Raw genomic sequence first — 20,302 nt, forward strand, 5'->3', positions numbered from 1 at the left:
CATAGGCTCATGGCTAGCCTGCACAGAGGGTGAGATTGGGTCCTTCCCTGTCTGTTGATATACCACATTACTGGGGTGTTGTCTGTTATGATAAAGAGAACCCCGGGCTTGAGACGGTGTTTGAAGGAAGTCAGAGACTTTTGTACTGCCATCATTTCCTTCAGGTTGATGTGCAAGGGAAGGTGCTGTGCATCCCAAAAACCTAGGGTACACCTGTCTTCTAGGTGAGGGCCCCAAGCTGCGTCTGAGGTATCACTGGTAATGGTCTGCCCGGTTGGGCAAAGGGTGAAGGAAAGACCCTTGTTCTGAGCACAGGCCCTTGCCCACCAGAGAAACTCAGCTGTGGGCAAGGGCCCAAAGAGGTCCGTAGAGGCTGGCCATGCTAACACCAAGTACCACTGAGGTCTTCTCATGTGAAGCATGGCCAGAGGAATTGGAAGGATGCAAGATGCCGTGTGTCCCCAAGGCTTGCAGGAACGTCCTTGCATTGAGGTGACTTCTGGAAGCCAGCTGGGAAAAGTAGGGACGCAGGAAGCTCTGCTTTTCTGGGGAGAGGAAGGCCATTTGGGATGCTGTGTCCAGCAGTGCTCCCAAGAAAATGATCTTCCTAGATGGTGTTTGCCTTTATTTCTTCTCGTTGATGGTATACCCTAAGGAGATTAGGGGGGTTTTGACAAAAAGGAGGTCCTTGAGGAGCTTTTCTTTGCAGTCTGCCTGAATGCAGCAGTCATCCAGATAAGGGTAAATTTGTATATTTTTCTTCTTGCAGAAGGCTATGGCCAGGGCTAGGCATTTGGTGAATACCCTGGGAGCAGTAGATAAGCCAAAGGGTATCGCAGAGAACTGAAAGTGTTGTAAGCCTGCTCTGAAGTGAAGGAATTTCCTGCAGGATTCCATTATGGGGATGGGGAGCTAGGCATCTTTTAGATCTAGGGTTACTAACCAGGCATTTTTTTTGTCAGCATAGGCAGCAGCTGCCGTAAGGTTAGCATTTTGAATTTGGGACCACCAGGAAGGTGTTCAGAATGGATAGATCCAGGATAGGGCACCAAGTGCCCTCTTTTCTGGGAACCAGGAATAGTCTGGAATGAAAGCCTTTGCTTGTTTGATCTGAGGGGACAGGTTCTATTGCCCCTTGGCATATGAGAGTTTGAACTTGTTTCAATGCCTCTGCCCACTGATTTAGAGGTGAGTCTGGGTACACTCTTAGAATTGGGAATTCGTTGAAGGAGAATTTGTATCCCTGAAAAATGATCTTTAAGACCCATTGGTCCTTTGTTAAAAAGAGAGCCTATTTTCTTTGCAGAGGGAGAGCCTTCTTCCTAGTTTTTTGGCAAGTGAAAAGGGGGCGCGGGGGGGGGGGGGAGTAATTGAGAATGTTTGCCATAGCGGGATGGCTTTTGCTCTGATGGAATGAAGGAAGCTTGGAGAGTTGAACAGAAAAGCAACACTTTTTTATCTCAGTAAGTGCCACAGACCTAATTAGCCCCAGCTACTAAAAATAACTTACCTGATAAGACATTTCTGTAAAAATATCAACACAGTAAACTACTGGTATTCTTAAAGATATCCTGCCCCAATTCCTGTAAAAGAATAGAAAAAAAATCTAATTTATATATGGAAGGTCTCCCCTAAAATGGATTTATCTGCCAGAAATGGAAGACTCCACGGAGCCAACCGTTGATCCTGTGATGCCCAGTGTTGCTCTGTTGACGGCTGCAAGAAAGTAGAAACTGGCACACAGGCTGCTGTTCTTTCCCTGTGTTCAGAGGAGCTTGGGTGCATGTGTGGAAGGAAACCAGAGACTTTTGGAGACTTGACCATCTGTTACATCCTGGGCAGGATAAATCTCAAATAGCTATACATTACTGCAGCAGTGGGAACAATGAATGTCAATATAATTCACTTATACTCATAAGGGGGGGGGGGGGTAGGACAAACAATTAAGACTATGTGAAAACTTAGCAAGCCATCTCTCCTGTCTGCCACAGAAGTTAATACTAGCCCATCCATGACCTGTACACATGGTGTATACACTGACCATGTCAGTTTAGATAAAAATGTCAGGACATATCTGAGCTGTCTCAATTCGAGAAAGATCATGGACAGAAAACACCACAGGCAATTGTGTTGATTTTTTTTTTTTTATATCGGTGGCATGACACCAATATTCATCTATGTGTAATGTCCGCAGCACATGGTACCCAGAGAAATGATCAAAACATTTTTAAACAGTGATTAGAGTGCAGAGGCAGTGTTAGCAGTATACAACAGCAGCAGCCATGCATTTTTAATACAAAAATGTAGAACATGAATAGAAGGGGAGCAAGACAGCAGAACAAACATTATTCCCAGTAGGAAATAAATACATTTGCTCTGGGTGAGTGAGGCAAATGTGCCAAATACATACTGAAACCTTAGCGTATATCACAACAGACATGCAGTACTAGGAAATAAATTAAAAACATTGGGACAGACTAACACCAACTGTGCTGTATACCATTTATACGCAGACACAAGCATTTTAGTGCAGTTAGGACAACTGCAGCATTTTGTCTTAGAACAGGAAAGAAAAAGTTATGTACCAAGAGAACAGTTCATTCCAGTCCATTCAATATGGCATACGGGTCCTCGAACCACCACTCAGATCTGATCCAGCCTCGAGCCCCTTTAAGAAATCTTCCCTCCCATAATTCCTCTGTTCCCTTGCTAGCTCAGTTTGACATCTGCATAACAGCAGCCTGAATGACTTACCTTACTTTGAATCCAGGAATTAAGCATGGTGATCCTTCAGGTCCTGTAAGATGGAAGGGGAAGAGGAGGGAGGGTTATCTTATCATACAGACTGGAATAAAAGGATCTGTCATTAAAGTAAGCACACAACTTTCACATCCTACTTATTCCATCAGATCTGACATTATGGGTCAGAATCCTTAGCTATGCACATCCCCATGTGGAACCATGATTGCAGCCCTTTAAGAATGGAGGCATCAAAAGAGGCACTAGCTCTGGAATTGCAATCGAATTTACAGTGCTTGAAAAGGTATGCTTGGAAGACCAAGTGGTGTCCTCAAAGATGTTAGTGAAGGAGTGCACTCTGAAAAAGGCAGTGGAAGTAGCATTTGTTCTACTGGAGTGAGCTCTTGGTCTGCCAGATAAAGGCTTATTGTGAAGTTCACAGATATGGTAAATGCAGTTCAACATCCATCTTAAAAAGGTGACTCTAGACACTTTATTGCCAAATGTGCTCTGTGCAAAAGATAAAACATCTACTCATCCTTCTGAAAAGGAGCAATTCTATAAAGGTAAAAGCATAATTGTGAATGGTTAGGGTATGCAAGAAATATTCCCCTTTATTTGGATAACTGGGGAAAAAAATACAGGTAAAAGAATAAGTTATGACAAATTATATTCGGAAGCTACTACAGGAGCAAAGAAGGGATTAATTCCAAGGTTATCCTATCCTTTTGAAAAACAAGGTAAGGAAAAACATAAGAAAGAACATGCAACTCTGAAACTCTTCAAGCAGATGTGACCGCTACTAAGAAAATTACCTTTCAAGATAAAAGTTTTATTTTTGAGTAGTGGCAGGCTCAAATGTAAGTTTCATTGGGGCATCCAGAATGAAATTCAGATCTCATGGTGGAACTGGATTGTGAGACAAAGCAGAATAGGACATTTGAGAAAGATCTTGCTAAACTTATGGGACATCAATAATGATCCCGAGATCCAACATGGAAGGTTGAAATTCCTACTAACTAAATGTTTAAGTTAGAGAAACTAGAACCTGCCTGAAAAAAGTCAGAAAAACACAAAACATCTGCAATAGGGGGCCAAAAATGTGTTAATATCCTGACTGGTGACTCACATTGCAAATCTCTTCCATTTACTGCTATATCTTCCTGGAAAACAGGGTTTTTTAGGATGTGAACTACTACTACTTCGGGAAGGGATAAACAAAATGGGAGAAACCTTGCAGTTAGTTTCAGGTTGGAAAGGTCCAGGTGAGGCTCCACAGAAGAGTACGATACAAGATCTGGGAGCAGATCCAGGAGCCAAGGGGAGGCTTCAGGAGAGGAAACCATCTGTCCTGGCCAATAAAGGGCAATGAGGATGACAGTGGGCCTGCACTGTAAAGCTTTCTCTGGGAATCTTGGGGTCAATGGATGTGAATGATATGCATAAGGTAGCCCAGTTGGCCAATGCTGCAACACAGTGTCCCTGAGTGTCTGTCCATGAAAAGGAATTATAACAAAGAAACTGCTACATTTGGCTTAATCCTGCATAGCAAATAAGTTTGCAGCATGGCTTGCCTCGCCGTCTGAATACTGATTCAGCAATCACTGGCTTGAGGGGCCACTCAAGGGTCTAGGAGATTCCTATTGGGCCCATCTACTTTCCCAAGAATGTGTTGGCACCAGGAAACTCTGAGAAGCAGTCAACCATTGCCTCACTGTCATAGCCATGGAACTTAAGAGGTAAGATCTGGTTCTTCACGATTTGTTGACATAACCTGACAACCATCATTGTCCATCTGGATGGAATTCACATGGGAAGCCAGTCTCGAAGTTCCCTCAATACGAGGAGGACAGCCCTCAGTTCAAAGACATCAATGTGAATTTTGGCCTTGTTCTCCGTCCAAAGACCTTGGACCATTCTCCCTTCATAATACAATCTTCTAGAAGATTACCAACGCTACAAGTCAACAAGTAACTCTATACAAACTATTAGAAATGTAACAGTAATGATATAAAAGAATAGAATATACTCTAAATGGGGAGGGAGAGACAGCAACAGAAACTAGGAGCTGGAAAACAATGAACTTGAAGAAAAAGTACATAAAATATTCCTGTCACTGAAAGAAGTCTGTCTACCTACTAATACTACCACAGCAATTATTCCAAAAAATGGATTGACGTCCAAAAGGAAAGGTAGCTTTTATACAAGTTTTGAGGGAAAGCACTTATCTGATGCCCAGTCTGCACTGCTTCCACAAAGGTGGCAAACAAGATCAGAGCTAGCCAAGGGGGCAGAGGAATTACGAGAAGGAAGATTTCATAAAGGGGTTCAAAGCTGGAGCACTCTGATGATTTGGATCCTAGCAGTGCCTCAAGGTCCCCTATATCAAATCGTATTGACAGAATGAAGAGGATCCCATGTTAAATATCAGAATTGCCCACTCACAGCACAATTACGTTGAGGGTGGGAAGCAATCTGTGTGTGAGAATAACTAACCAATTCTATCACACTCACAGCTAACACTAAGCCTGACTTTTCAGGAGCACTGTTTGAAGACATGCAATACGAAGACATATGACATGCATTACAGACAACAGAACTTCTTTCACCCAACCACAGATGTACCTTAATCCTAAAATGACTACTTGGGGGTTGAAAGAAAACAAATACTTAAAAAAATATGGCTTTTATCAGCAGACAGGAAATGAACTTGCCAAAAAAAAACTGCTTGCAGTATTTCACAAAACACATAACTCTAGGCAGACCAGTTGCAGATTTACATCTGTTATAATTACACACCAAGTTAACATTCATCAAATTTGGTTCCAAGAAATGTTAGTTTCCTCTTTTTAAGAAGTAGAAAAATAAGGAATGCACCTAGATTATAAATATACTATACTACAATAAAACAAAAAAATAAATGAATGAATAAATAAAAAACATACTGCACCACAAAAGTGGCATTTCAAGTACCTTAAATGGTAAGTAAACGTTACTAATACAAATTCCTTTCAGACCACAGACTGTAAAACATTTATTTATTTTATTTCACATTTGTTGACCGGGATAGTCCAACTGGATACATGTCCATTTTCAGCAGAGGCCTGGGGAGAAAAGCTCCAAGGTAAGCAGTTAAGATTACAGATACAATATTTACAGTGGTTACATACTTAATTATACAAATTCCAAGGTTAGAGATAATCCCAGGTGTAAATCAGGATTAAGTAACACAAGTAAGCTAAATTACAGTTTTTAACTCATTCTAGAGGAGAGTTAGTCAGGTATGAAACACTGACATAGCCAGTTTACTGTCAAATATTGTTTGAGTCTGGTCTTAAATTGACTCGGGGTGGTAAGTAAAGGAATATCAGCTGGGAGAGAGTTCCAGGATCTACCTACAGAGTTGGCAAAGAGAGAGTCACCGGCTGAGTTATTAGTTTTGATAGTCTGAACTAGCAGTCTGTTAGAAGATCGAAGAGAACTAGGACTGTTATAGGGGGTGATAATATTTAAGTGCAGGAGTATTGTTTGGATTACAAAGGATTTTATAAGCCATAATCAGTTGGTTATACTGGATCAAGCTGGGTAATTCTAGTCATGCAAGCTAGTTTAGATTGATACAGTGATGTGCCCTAATAAGGCAGTCCAGTGGCAAATCTGGCAATGTGGTTGAAGCAGATGGATGCGTACATTAGAGTTGAAAGTAGGTGAGAGCGAGCTATGGCAAATCTAGCAGGAGGGGTTAAGAAGGCTTTTATCCTGTAAAGTGACCCTAGTTTTTTATTGATTGTCTTGATGGACCGATTAACATGCAGGTCAAATTTAAGACCATCTATGATTACACCTAGTAGTTTTGTAGAAGAATCTGGGGAGATGACTGTGCCATTATTTGATTTTATGGTAAAGGTGAATGCAGTAGACCTATGTGTTGGTGAGAAAAGAAACCTTTTTGTTTTTGTGAGATTTAGGATCAGACGACAACCAGAAAGCCAGTTTTCTATTGTACTGAAGGTGGTCTGCGTAGCTGACCATAGCTCTGTTGGAGATATGGCTGAGCAGATCAGGGTGGAGTCATCAGCGTATTGGATACAGCTGACTTTTGGGATAACAGTATAAAGGTCATTAATGAAGATGGAGAACAGAAGGGCCCCTAGTATAGAACCCTGGGGTACACCAAGGGAGTTTGGCAGGAGGTTAGACATTTTGTTTTGCCAAAGGACAGCCTGCTGTCTGCTATTCAGATAAGATTGGAACCACTGAAGGGCTTTAGTATCTAGACAGAATGTTTTCAGGGTGTGGATTAGAAGTTGGTGATCAACCACATCAAATGCCTTGGACAGATCCAAGATGAGGGCAGAATATATGTTATTGTTGTTGTGATTATGGTTTATGGTGTTGGAGAAGGCTAGGAGGGCTGAAGTAGTGCTGCGGTGAGGTCGGAAGCCGTGCTGGGAGTCTGCCACAAGATTATTCTGAATTAAGTGGTGCAGCAGTTGTCTATGAATAAATTTTTTCCATAATATTTGCAAGTGGAGATAATACAGCTATTGGCCTATAATTGGATAGTTCAGTAAAGCTACCTCCTTTGTGAAATGGGATTACACAGGATATTTTCCAGATGGTGGGGATTTTGGCTTCTGCTATAGTTCAATTGATTAGTATCGAGACAGGGTAAGCATCAGCTGCTTTTTGTAGATACTCAGAAGGGGAGTTGATCAGCAGAGAGTGTAGTTGGTTTTAATTTTTTATCAAGGTATGGATAAGTGAAGTGGCAACTGGTTGGAATCTGAAGGAGAGCTGGTTACTAGGGGTGGTACCCTAGTGGCCAGGGGAGTGGGGAGGTAGTTGGCTAGCTAGGGCTTCAATTGTCTCAGTAAAGAATCGGTTAAAACTGTCTTGACACTTCCTCAGGAGGTTTATTAATGGCGGCTGCAGGGGTCGGGGTGGAAGTTTGTCCAGTATGTAATAGTTTATTTAAACCCGCCATCTACAGCATATAGAGATTTCCCAGTAAAAGTGAGATTTTCCATAACTGGAAATATGCTACCACCACCCCAAAATCACTTACATGAAAACTGTTTACAGCTATTTAAATTAAAACTCATAAATGCAGCCTGTAATCATGGAATTTCCTGAAAAACTCAATAGAAATATTCAAACTGTTAGATATACAAGGTGTACGCGAACAAGTACCAACACTAAGCCCATTCAGTAATTTTGGTGCTCAGTTACGTGACATTCAGTTCATGGCAAACATGCACCTACAAAGTTTGTTCTGCAGAACAAACAAATGTCAGACTCACATCTTTACGGTTCTAGTACAACATTTTTTTTTCTCTTAACATTACAGTAGAAACAATTTTAACAACTGAAGACTGGCATCCATAAATTTGGGATGTCACTTCCTTGCCCTGGGGTTACCTAGTCATGCAATATGTATTATGGCCAACTGTCCATGCATTTTGCCCTTGGAGTTTTACAAGGAAATCTGAAAGCATTACAGAGATATTGCCATCTATAACTACAGTCAAATTAAGGTTAAAATAGACAGATTAGCAAATTCCATAATTTCCAAAACACTCAAAAACAAAAGTGAAGCAATCGGGTCTGTTCATGGTAGTGAATACAAATGCTATCAATTGCAAGCACATATACAACTACTTACAACATCAAGCCTAACAGCACTAAACATTTTGACACTTTCATTCTTTTTGACATTGAGTAGCACAAAACTTGTTAGAGCTGTTTCAATGCATGTGAATAAGCACCACTTAAATTCATAGGTTCAATTTACTATTCAGGCCTTATGTCCATAAGGAGCACTGGGACCAAGGAAAGCTGATCAGCACATCTAAAAAGACCACCACAAGAATTTCAGAAGAGACTGTGCCATAACCATTTGATATACATCCCTTTCTAGTATCAAAGTAGCAAAATTAGTGAATCCAGTGCTGGAAGTGGGCACAACCCACTTGAAGACAGTTCCATCTGAAAGGTATTAAACCTATTCTCCAGTACCATTCCACACACATACACAGTCAAGACTTTCTACCCTTACTTTTACGAGGGAAAAAATGAGTATTAAAAAATGTTCTCCAGGACCAGCCCAACTGGCTACAGCTTAAGAAAACCTGCAAGGGAATTTGGCCTAGTATTTACCTATGAAACTACAAGTACCATGCCGCATTTAAATTAAAACCCAGAAATAGAGGTCATATACACTTTTAAAAGCTGGTATTTTACCTCTGTCACATCCATGACTTTGATAGCTGCCAGCTGACCCGTTTTGACATGACGACCCTAGAAGACAAAAAAAATAAGTTTCAAAGCCAGTACATACACAGAAACAGCTTTATCAAAGATGAAAAGAACTCATGGGCAACACTTAAGCTATTGATGCTCACATTTCTCTGAAAGACTTTAAAAGCAGAGCTTTTATTCTTTGAACAGAAAATGTTTAGCAACCTGTAAATGAGGCGTCATAATTAACTGAAAGTTATTGTGCTGCAAAGTACTTTAAATCCGTATTAATACACCTCACACACAGTCTAGCCTGATTTAACTAGCAAAAATCCCATGCGAACATTGTGTAGATTATCTCCACATGAAAATTCCACAACTCACAAAATGCATACATTTATATAAAGCATAAATGACCTCTCATATGGAAAAAACAAGCATGCTGAAAAATGAGCTGTTTTGAGTTACTTAAAAAGGTATGCTAGGTGTGCAAACGGGTATGGCAAGTGCCACTGAGACATTTCAAACAGTGTAGCTGTTAGTTTCCTTGAACTACAAATGTAAACCAAAAAAGAGGCACCTACATGTGACAGCATTTATTAGTCAAAAAAAATTAAACTTATTAATTACATCTTGAAACATACAGCTTTCCAAAGCAGTGGAAGAGACTTAAAAGTGGGCAATGACACGGTCTGAAAGGATTCAAGAAACACGTCCAATGACGTGAAAAAAAGATGGAAACTAAAGACAGTGAAATTTAGGTGGTAAGCACAAGATGCTACACGCCGTTTCTGTAATTAAACAGAGCACAACACTTTCCCACCATCAGAGCCACCCTTAGGTGGATTGGTTGCCCTAAGCATAAAAGATAAAGTACTGAAACAAATAAAAAAAAACTTGGTGTCCAATAAACGACAGACCAGGAAAACAAAGATTTTTAATGAAGCGCTTTTCGTTTGACACTATTCAAACTTCATCAGATAAAAACACAAAAATACAGTGTTTAAAAGTTGCCTAGACCCTAGAAAATCATGTGACCTAACACGACCAAGCAAAGTAAACCAAGGCCAACCATTCTTCAAGGAAAGAAATGATGCATGCTCGATAGCCTGTCCCCTCAAATTAAAGTAATGTGAGGTAATTTTACACCCATTTTATCTTATTTGATCTAATTCTTTCCTTGCAGAAGAATTTTAATACATATTTCAGATAGGAGTTACATTTATCAAGTTGTATATGCACAGATCATATAATAATTTGTTGCGTACTGAGTGCAGGATTTATATTGGGTATTAATGTGTTATGCAACATAGCATATGTACATTTTATGTCCTTGTTATGTATTATATGATTATATTTTTTATATGTCTGTAGACTGTGTATGGTTTAACGAACATTTGTTATAGAGGGTGGGACTAGTTGGCCTTGGCTTACTTTGATTGGTTGTGTTGGATCACATGATTTTCTAGGCAAATTTTTAAACACTGTTTTATGTGTGTGCGTGTGTGTGTGTGTGTGTGTTATCTGATGAAGTTAGTTTTCCTGGTCTGTCATTCACTGGACACCAAGTTTTTTATTTGCTTCAGTAGTTTCCTTTTGTTTTCTGTTGCTTCAGTTAGTTTGTTCTTATAAAAGATAAAGCATTTACATGATAATTTAAACATACCAAACACTCCCTTGCTGCAATGGACAGTGCCGAAAAGAAATAAAAAATATATTACATTATCAAAACACTTCAGCACTGAAACACAGCCAAGAGAGCAAACTACAAGTAACAAATAAATTTACTGTCAGCACTTTCACGATTAGATCGCTTCATCAGACAACAATCTACTGCATACATCTAATATACTAAAACCATCTAACAAAATTTAAAACCACCAATGAAAATTTGAAGTATATTAATTGCTAAGCAATCATAATGAAACCACCACAAACACTGAAATCGTTTCTTTAACACAGGCTTCAAGGAAAGATGATTAAGCCCCTTGCCTGTACGGGAACCAAGTCTCAAAATCCATTCTAATTCACTACTTTCAGTATCATCACCACGTCTAGAACTAAAAATTTAAAGCAATGTCCATCGCCTTCTTCCAACCCGTGTTTGGCAATAGCACTAATCACCATCCCCTTCTGTGCACAATACAAGGGATCACAGATCCTTTCTCTAAGCCTCCTACTGGATTTACCAACATAAAATGAATGGCATAAACTACAGTGCGCTACATATCATTTCTCGTACTGCAGTCAGCACTAACGGTAAAACTAAATTCTCTACCTGTAACCAGAGATATAAAAATAGTGGATGTATCTATATAAAGTACAGTTGTATACACTTACCATAAATGTAGATGTTAGTGTATTCACTGTTGCAGTCATCACCCCTGGGTTATCCCTGCTGTGGTAGCCCATGGCCGCACCGAATACCAGAGTCCACATTTTTCTGCGTCGGTTGCTGTCGCTTGCTGCCTGACATCAGGTCGTCAGTGCTATAAAGGAAGGCAGCCAATGCCATTACATCAGTTTTTCTTGCCCTAACCATTCAGAGGCCCAAGTAAATATGGTAAAGTGGTCATGGTGGCTAAAAGCCACCATTAGAAATTTATGTCTCCCTAAAAAAGAAGATACAAGGGGAAGGAGGGTGGGAAACCAGGGCTGCAACAGTGAATACACTCAAACATCCACATTTATGGTACGTGTACACAACTGTACTATGTTCTTCATGTTTCACTGTTACAGTCATCACCTGTGGAAGGATTCCCAAAGCTGAGGAGAGGGGGTGGTAGGATTAATAGAAGACCTAGGAATGGGGTCAGTATGCCTTGCAGAGGCAAACTCTGCCCTAGCCTTAGAAAACAGAGATAGGTGGTAATGCTTGGTAAAGGTATGGACAGAAGTCCAGGTGGCAGTTGCCAGGATGTTCGTGGTGGGAACTCCTCTCAGGAATGCTGTGGAAGTGGAAGCTGCCCTAGTGGAATAGGCTGAAATAGACTGGGGGGGTTCCCAAGCAATCCGTACAAGAAATGGATACAGTGTGTGGTATCCACTTGGAAATGGTTTGTTTGGAAATGGGCTTCCCCTCTGCCCCTGGGGCAAAGCTGACAAGTTGTTGGTCTGTTTTCCTGAAGGGTTTAGTACAGTCCAGATAGTATCTGAGCTGTGTGTGCACATCTAGTGAGTGCAGAATTCTCTTCCCCTTGTTTTAAGGGATAGGAAAGAAGGTGGGTAGATGTATGGCCTGGTTGAAAGTTACAATAAATACCCCCTTGGGCATAAAGGAGGGATTAGACCTCAGGGAGACCCTGTCTGCATGGAAGATGATGAAGGGCTCAATGGTATCTTAGTTCTGCTGAAGCAGCAGGTTTGAAGGGTGATAAAGTTAGTTATGCCTAAACATAATTCAGGTCCCAGGCCGGAGTGGGTGGCCTTCTGGGAGGTCTGATATTAGAAGCTCCTCTGAGGAATTTCTTAATCAAAGGATGGGAGAAGGTACAGTTGTGTACACTTAAATATGGCCAAAAAAAGAGAATAGGAAGAAGTAAAGACAAGTCAGGGGGGCTGGAGGGAGGGTAACCAGGACTGCAACAGTGAATACACTCGAACATCTACATTTATGGTAAGTGTACACAACTGTACTAAGTTTTTCATCTTTCACTGTTGCAGTCATCACACTTGGGTTGATTCCTAAAGCTGAGGAAGGGTGGAGACAGTCGAGAGGTATTAGGGCTGGCTAGGAGGCCTTGTAAGACTGCTGTAGTAAATCCAGCTCTGGATTTAGAAAAGATAGCTAAGTGGTAATGTTTGGTGAAGGTGTGTACAGAACTCCAGGTTGCAGCTTCCAGGATATCCCTGGTAGGGACTCTCCTGAGAAATGCTGCCGAGGTTGAGGTAGCCCTAGTGGAATGGGTTCTGATCCCCTGTTGGGTAGGTTTTTCAATGGTGTTTGTAGCAGAAATGGATGCAGTGTGCTATCCATTTGTGGAGACGGTTTGCTTTGAAATGGGACTGCCCTCTGCCCTTACCCCTGTAGTAAAGCTTACAAGCAGCTGGTCAGATTTTCTGAAAGGTTTAGTCCTGTCAAGGTAGAACCTAAGCTGTCAATGTACGTTCAAAGAATGCAAAATCCTTTCCCCTTTATTCTGAGGATTAGGAAAAAAGATGGGTAAATGGATGGATTGGTTTAAAACCACACTGGATACCACCTTGGGCATAAAGGATGGGTTAGTCCTGAAGGAAACCCTGTCCACATAGAAGATAATGAAGGGTTCCACAGCCATAAGGGCCTGCAACTCAGACACTCTTCTTACTGAAGTGATGGCTAGAAGCAAGGCCGTTTTCCAAGAGAGGAATTTTAACTCTGCTGTAGCAGCAGGCAAAAAAAAGTGGGAAGCATGAGCTTCTGTAATACAAAGTTAAGGTCCCAGGCAGGAGTGGGAGCTCTCCTCGGGGGGTCTTAAATTGTTAGCTCCTCTCAGGAACGGTTTGACCAGAGGGTGAGAAAAGAGGGATGGCTCAGTATTGTAATGAGCTGAGATGGCAGAGGCATACATCTTAATTGAAGAGAAGGAAAGTCCTTTGTGGAGCAGCTCTGCTAGGTAATCTAGGATTTGAAGTAAGGTGGGCAGAGTTGTGTCCTTACCATGGGACTGGCACCAAGAGCAGTATCTTTTCGATTTTTCTGAATTGGATTTCTTAGTACTAGGCCTCCTGGCCTCAAGGATGACATCCAGCACCAGTTTGCTGAGGGTTGGTGGTGATGCATTTAGGGAATGAGCCAGGCTTGCTAGGTTCAGGGTTTGCAGCTGAGTATGCAAAATCTGGCCCTCCTGCTGGGACAGCAGAGAGGGGGTCTGACAAAGGTGCTAGGGTGGCACTGCTGTCAGACTGCATAAAAGTGGGTACCGGTGTTGGTGTGGCCAGTCTGGTATAATCAGGATTGTCCTTGGCCTGTCCTGTTTGATCTTGAGTAGTACTTTTGAGAGGAGGGGGGGGAAGGCATAGACTGAGAGGTTTTCCCATGTAAAGGACAGGGCATCCACTTTCCATGCTTGGCTGTAGGGAGTTCTGGTGCAAAACTTTTTCAATTGATGGTTCTGGGGGGAAGCAGAGAGGACCACCTCTGGTGTTCCCCACCTGTGGATTAGAAGCTTGAATGTGTTGGGTTCCGGTCTCCACTCGTGTGGGTCCATTAGATTTCTGCTAAAGTCATCTGCCAGTGAATTTTCTTCATCTGGCATGAACTTGAGTTTGCAGGTGCACTTGATTGTTCAAGGCTGTGTTCCACAGAGCCATGGCTAACCTGCAGCGGGTAGGAGCGAGTTCTCCCCTGCTTGTTTATGTACCAAACAACTGTGGTATTGTCTGTCTATCAAGAGTTGTCCTGGAAGGATAAGGTATTTGAAGGCTGTCAGGGCATTCTGTACAGCTAACATTTCTTTTTGATTGATATGCAGGTGCATTCGTCATAGGCTCCATTTGCCTTGAATGCATTTGCCTGCCATGTGAGCCCCCCACGCATAGTCTGTTGTCAGGGTATGGGTGGCAGGGGGTTGAATGAAAGGGAGTCCCTCGTTGTGGTAGCAGGCCTCTGCCCACCAAAAGAACTCTGTCCTTAGGCAAGGAATGATAGGAATCAATGTTTCCAGGTCCTGCGAATGCTGACACAAGAGACTTTTTAAATACTATTGAAGTTTCCCCATATGCAGTCTTGCATATGGAATTAGGAGAAAGCATGAGGCCATCAATCCTATGGCTTGCAGTATTTTATATAATAGTAGGGTTTGGGTGGCCAGTAGTTTGAAGTAATTTGTCAAATAAATCTGCTTTTCTGGAGTAAGGAATGCCATCTGGGAAGTTGTGTTCAAGCTTGCTCCCAGGAATACAATTTTTTGGCTGGGTACCACATGCGATTTATTTTCATTGATGGTATACCCCAGAGAAGTTAGGAGTCTCTTTACAAATGTCAGGTGCTGTAATAGCAGTTCCTGACTGCCCGCCTGAATCAGGCAATCATCCCAAGTATGGGTAAATTTGAAACTTTCTCTGCCTGCAGTATGCAATGACTGGAGCCAGGCACTATGTGAATTCCCTGGACGCAGTAGATAAGCCAAAGGGAAGTGCAGAGAACTGATAGTACATACAGCCTGCCCTGAAACGTAGATATTTCCTCCAAGATTCCCTTATAGGTATGTGCAGATAAGCTTCTTTTAAGTTTATAATGACCAGCCAGGAGTCCTTGGCTAGCATAGGAAGCAGCTGTTGGAGTGTAAGTATTTTGAATTTTAGTACCACCAGGAAGGTGTTGAGAATTGACAGATCCAGGAAAGGGCGCCAAGAGTTTTCTTTTCTGGGCGCCAGAAAAGTAAAGTTGCGTACGCTTACCATAAACGTAGATATTCGAGTGTATTCACTGTTGCAGTCATTACATTTGGGTTATCTGCTTGCAGTAGCCCTCAGTCGGCCTGATTAACAAAGTCTTGGGTCCTGCGTCAGTTGCTGTCCCTTCTTTCATGACGTCAGGGGTATAAAACATGCAGCCGACGCCATCAGTCTTTCTTGCCCCAGATGTCAGGTGTCTCCCTAATGAGAAGCAATTAAATCTATAAATACAAGGATATACCGCCAACAAAAAAAGCAAATACACTAAAAAGCTTTGGAGCATAGTAAGGGAAAGTAGAGGTATAGCCAAAAGAAGAAAGGGGGCTGGAGGGAGGGTAACCAGGACTGCAACAGTGAATACACTCGAACATCTATATTTATGGTAAGTGTACACAAAAGTACAGTTTTGTACCTACCACAAATGTAGATGTTCGAGTGCTAATACAGCTGCAGTCATAACAGATGGGTTTGTTTGGAGAAGGTATGCACAGAACTCCAAGTGGCTGCTTCCAAGATATCCTTGGTAGGAACTCCTCTGAGGAAGGCTGCAGAGGTGGCTGTGGCCCTTGTGGAGTGAGTTCTAATGCCTGTAGGAACAGTTTTGCCATGAAAGGAATAGCAAAAGCGTATGCAGTGGGCTATCCATTTTGAGATTGTCTGCTTGGAAATTGGCTTTCCTGGAGCTCCTACTGCATAGGCCGCAAAGAGCTGTTCTGATTTTCTGAAAGGCTTTGTTCTGTCCAAATAATAACGCAGTTGCCTGTGGATGTCCAAGGAATGTAGTAATCTCTCCCCTTTGTTTTGAGGATTGGGATAAAAAGTAGGTAAATGTATGGCCTGATTTAAAGCTACCCTGGATACCACTTTAGGCATAAAGGAAGGGTTGGTTTGTAATGAAACTCTGTCCTGATGGAAGATGATAAAAGGCTGGACAGCCATGAGGGCCTGTAGTTCTGAAACTCTACGAGCTGAAGTGATAGCCAGAAGGAAAGCTGTTTTCCAGGACAAATATTGCAAATCTGATGAAGCAGCTGGCTCAAAAGGAGGCAAAGTCAGTTTTTCCAGAATGAAATTTAGATCCCAAGCAGGTATTGGTCGTTTCCTTGGAGGTCTTAAATTCTTAGCCCCTCTGAGGAACGGTCTTAAAAGAGGGTGAGAGAATAAAGGAGGATCAGTGTTGTATTCTGCAGAAATGGCTGAGGCATGGATTTTGATGGAGGAGAACGAAAGTCCACTGCTTAGTAGTTCAGCCAAATATTGTAGTATTTGAGGTAAATTCAGTTTTCCAGGGTTCTGGCCCTTTTTCTCATTCCAGACACAAAAAGTTTCCATTTTGTGGAGTAAGCTTTTCTAGTTGATGGCCTTCTGGCCTTCAAAATGACATCCTGCACCTCCTTGGAGAGTAGGGCCTGCTGTGATGCTAAGGAATCTTCCATGCGGCTAGACTGAGTGTTTTTAGCTGACTGTGAAGAGTTTTGAAGCTGTGCTGAGTCAGAAGAAGAGGCATTAGAGGCAGGGTCCATGGAGGGGAATGAGTCAGGCTCCTCAGGAGTGGGTACCAGTGTTGCCTTGGCCAGTCCGGAACAATGAGGATCATCTTTGGTCTGTCTGCTCTGGTCTTCAATAGGACTTTGGGCAGCAGAGGAAGAGGCGGAAGGCATAAACTGTCATTGATGTCCAGCTGAAAGAGAGAGCGTCCACTCTCCATGCCTTTGGGTGGAAGGTGCTCAAGCAGAATTTTGTCAACTGATGATTTTTGTGGGAGGCAAAGAGATCTATGTCTGGCCCTCCCCATTTTTGGATTATTTCTGTAAAAACTTTTGGATGCAACATCCATTCGTGTGGATCTGTCATATTCCTGCTTAGGTTGTCTGCCAGCGTGTTTTCCTTGCCTGGCAAGTACTGTGCTTGTAGTTCCATTTGTAAGTCCATGGCCATGTTCCAAAGTGATATGGCCAGTCTGCATAAGGGATAGGAATGTGTTTCTCCCTGCTTGTTTATGTACCACATAACTGTGGTGTTATCCGTTCTTATCAATAGTTGACCTGGTTGTAGAAGGTCCTTGAAAGCTATAATAGCATTTATTACTGCTAGCATTTCTTTTTGATTGATGTGAAGGTGCTTTTCTTTTTGGGACCATTTGCCCTGAATGCACCGGTCTGTCATGTGCGCCCCCCAGGCGTAGTCCGAGGCGTCTGTTGTGATGACTTGATTTGCTTGAGGCTTGCTGAATGGAAGGCCTGTGTTTGCTTGACATGCTTGAGCCCACCACAGAAATTCCTTTTGCAGACATGGAAGTAGTGGTATTATTGTTTCCAAACTGTGGCTGTGTTGAGACCATATGTTTTTTAGGTACCATTGTAGTTTTCTCATATGCAGCTTTGCACATGGGATTAGCAAGATGCAAGATGCCAAGAATCCCAGAGCCTGCAGGATTTTCCTTGCAGTCAGCCTGGTGCAATTTGCCAGTGTCTTGAAATATTGAATTAGTTGCCCCTGCTTCCCTGGCGTGAGGTAGGCCATCTGGGTGTTTGTGTCCAAACTGGCACCCAGGAAAATTATATTTCAAGAGGGTATTAGCCTTGATTTCTCTTTGTTGACTGTGTATCCCAGAGAGTTTAATAACATTATTACATAAGCCAGATGTTTCAGCAGAATGTGCTTGCTGTCCGCTTGGATCAGGCAGTCATCCAAATAAGGGTATATTTGTATCCCTTGAAGTCTGCAGTAGGCAATTACTGATGCCAGGCATTTCGTGAATACTCTGGGCGCAGTAGATAAGCCACAGGGCAATGCAGAGAATTGATAATGGGTTGAACCTGCAAGAAATCTGAGGTATCTTCTGCGATTTTGTCTGATTGGGACATGCAGGTATGCCTCCTTGAGGTCCAATGTTACCAGCCAAGACTCTTTGCCCAGCATGGGAAGACGTTGCTGTAGAGTGAGCATCTTGAATTTTGGTACGAGTAGGAATGTGTTTAGGATGGAAAGATCCAAAATAGGTCTCCAATCTTTTCCCTTCCTTGGCACCAGAAATAGCCTGGAATAAAAACCTTGACCTTGTTCGTGTGTAGGTACCTCTTGAATAGCTTTCATGTTTATAAGATCTGAAATTTGCTTTTGTGCCTCTGCCCTTTGATTGTGTGGCAGTTTTGGCATGCCTCTCATTTTTGGAAGGGTATGAAAGTGGAATTTGAAGCCTCTGTTTATAATGTCCAGGATCCATTTGTCCTTTGTGACAACATGCCAATTTTTTGAGAATAGTGCCAGCTTTCCTCCTAAGGGGGCTGCCATTTGAGACCTGGTTGGCCTCCTAAGGGGGCTGCCATTTGAGACCTGGTTGGCCTGCAAAGGGGAAAGTCATTGGGTTTGCTTTCTGAAAGATTGTGAGTTGTCCTCACCACCTCTTTGTGTAGGAGCTTGCCATTGTCTGCCTCAGTACGATCCTTGTGGTTGTCCTCTGCCCCTCGGACGCCTGTATCTGCCTCTTTGGGGTCTGTCCGCGGCAGTAAAGGACCAGTTTTTGGAAGGCCAATTTCTACTAAAAAGTACAGTTTTGTACCTACCATAAATGTAGATGTTAGAGTGCTAATACAGCTGCAGTAATCACATAGGGGTTCTCTGCCGTCAGGCGGGTCCTCGGTCGGCCAAATTCCAAAGTCTAGGTCTGGCGTCAGTTGTTGTCGCTTTCTTTCCTGACGTCAGTGCGACAGGGGTATATAAGACACAGCCGACACCATATTCTTCAGTCTTTCTTGCCCCAGATGTCAGGTGCCCCCAGAAAGAAGGCAATACATAAATTATATATATAAATATATTCAAGCAATGCAATGTAATCAAAAAACAGTAGCTGCAAGCAAATACACCATAGGAGGATAACCCAAATTAGGTTGTATGAGGAGGTGTTAGCCACTAGTCCTTTACCAAGAGGGGAAGGAGGGAGGGAAACCTGTACTGCAGCTGTATTAGCACTCTAACATCTACATTTATGGTAGGTACAAAACTGTACTATGTTCATCGTGCATACAGCTGCAGTAATCACATATGGGTAGAATCCCAAAGCTACGCACAGGGTGGTAGGCACTAGGTGGAACTGGGATGAGCCAGAATGCCCTGCAACACAGCAGTGGCAAAGCCTGCTCTAGTTTTGGAATATAAAGGCAGGTGGTAGTGTTTTGTGAAGGTATGTACAGAACTCCAAGTGGCTGCCTCCAAAATATCTTTGGTAGGAACTCCTCTGAGGAAGGCTGTAGAGGTAGCAGTGGCCCTGGTGGAGTGGGGTCTGATGCCTGTAGGGACAGATTTCCCATGATAGGAGTAACAAAATCGTATGCAGTGGCCTATCCATTTTGAAATTGTCTGTTTGGAAACAGGCTTCCCTTGAGCTCCTATAGCATAGGACACAAAAAGTTGTTCTGATTTCCTGAAAGGCTTTGTTCTGTCCAAATAACGTAGCTGTCTATGGATGTCTAAGGAATGTAGCAGCCTTTCCCCTTTGTTTTGAGGATTGGGGTAAAAGGTAGGCAAGTATATGGCTTGATTCAAAGCTACCCTGGATACCACTTTAGGCATAAATGACGGGTTGGTTCGAAGGGAAACCCTGTCCTGATGAAAGATGAGAAAGGGCTGCACAGCCATGAGGGCTTGTAGTTCCGAAACCCTACGAGCTGAGGTAATGGCCAGAAGGAAAGCTGTTTTCCAGGACAAATATTGCAAATCTGTTGAGGCAGCTGGTTCAAAAGGAGGCAATGTTAATTTTTCTAGAATGTAATGAAGATCCCAGGCTGGCACAGGTTGTTTCCTTGGTGGTCTTATATTCTTAGCCCCTCTGAGGAACTGTCTTAAAAGTCGGTGAGAGAATAACGGTGGATCCCTGTTGAATTCTGCAGAAATGGCTGAGGCATGGATTTTTATGGAGGAAAATGAAAGTCCACTGTTCAGCAGC

The 20,302-nt window shown here is 42.4% G+C and overlaps 1 protein-coding gene across 1 annotated transcript in view; it reads right to left on the reverse strand.

The window, feature by feature from the left end:
- The window catches only part of MAP4K4 (mitogen-activated protein kinase kinase kinase kinase 4), a 3,343,981-nt gene that overhangs the window by 3,045,586 nt on the left and 278,093 nt on the right, over window positions 1–20,302 (reverse strand). Inside the window, exons 3-4 of the mRNA XM_044071965.1 lie at window positions 8,983–9,039; window positions 1,511–1,524 (exon numbers count right to left, since the gene is read on the reverse strand). Coding sequence (XP_043927900.1) covers window positions 1,511–1,524; window positions 8,983–9,039 — 71 coding nt within the window. The remainder of the gene's footprint in view (window positions 1–1,510; window positions 1,525–8,982; window positions 9,040–20,302) is intronic.

Source organism: Protopterus annectens, chromosome 5.part0, assembly GCF_019279795.1.
Source record: "Protopterus annectens isolate FY-2018-M chromosome 5.part0, PAN1.0, whole genome shotgun sequence".
NCBI lineage: Eukaryota > Metazoa > Chordata > Ceratodontiformes > Protopteridae > Protopterus > Protopterus annectens.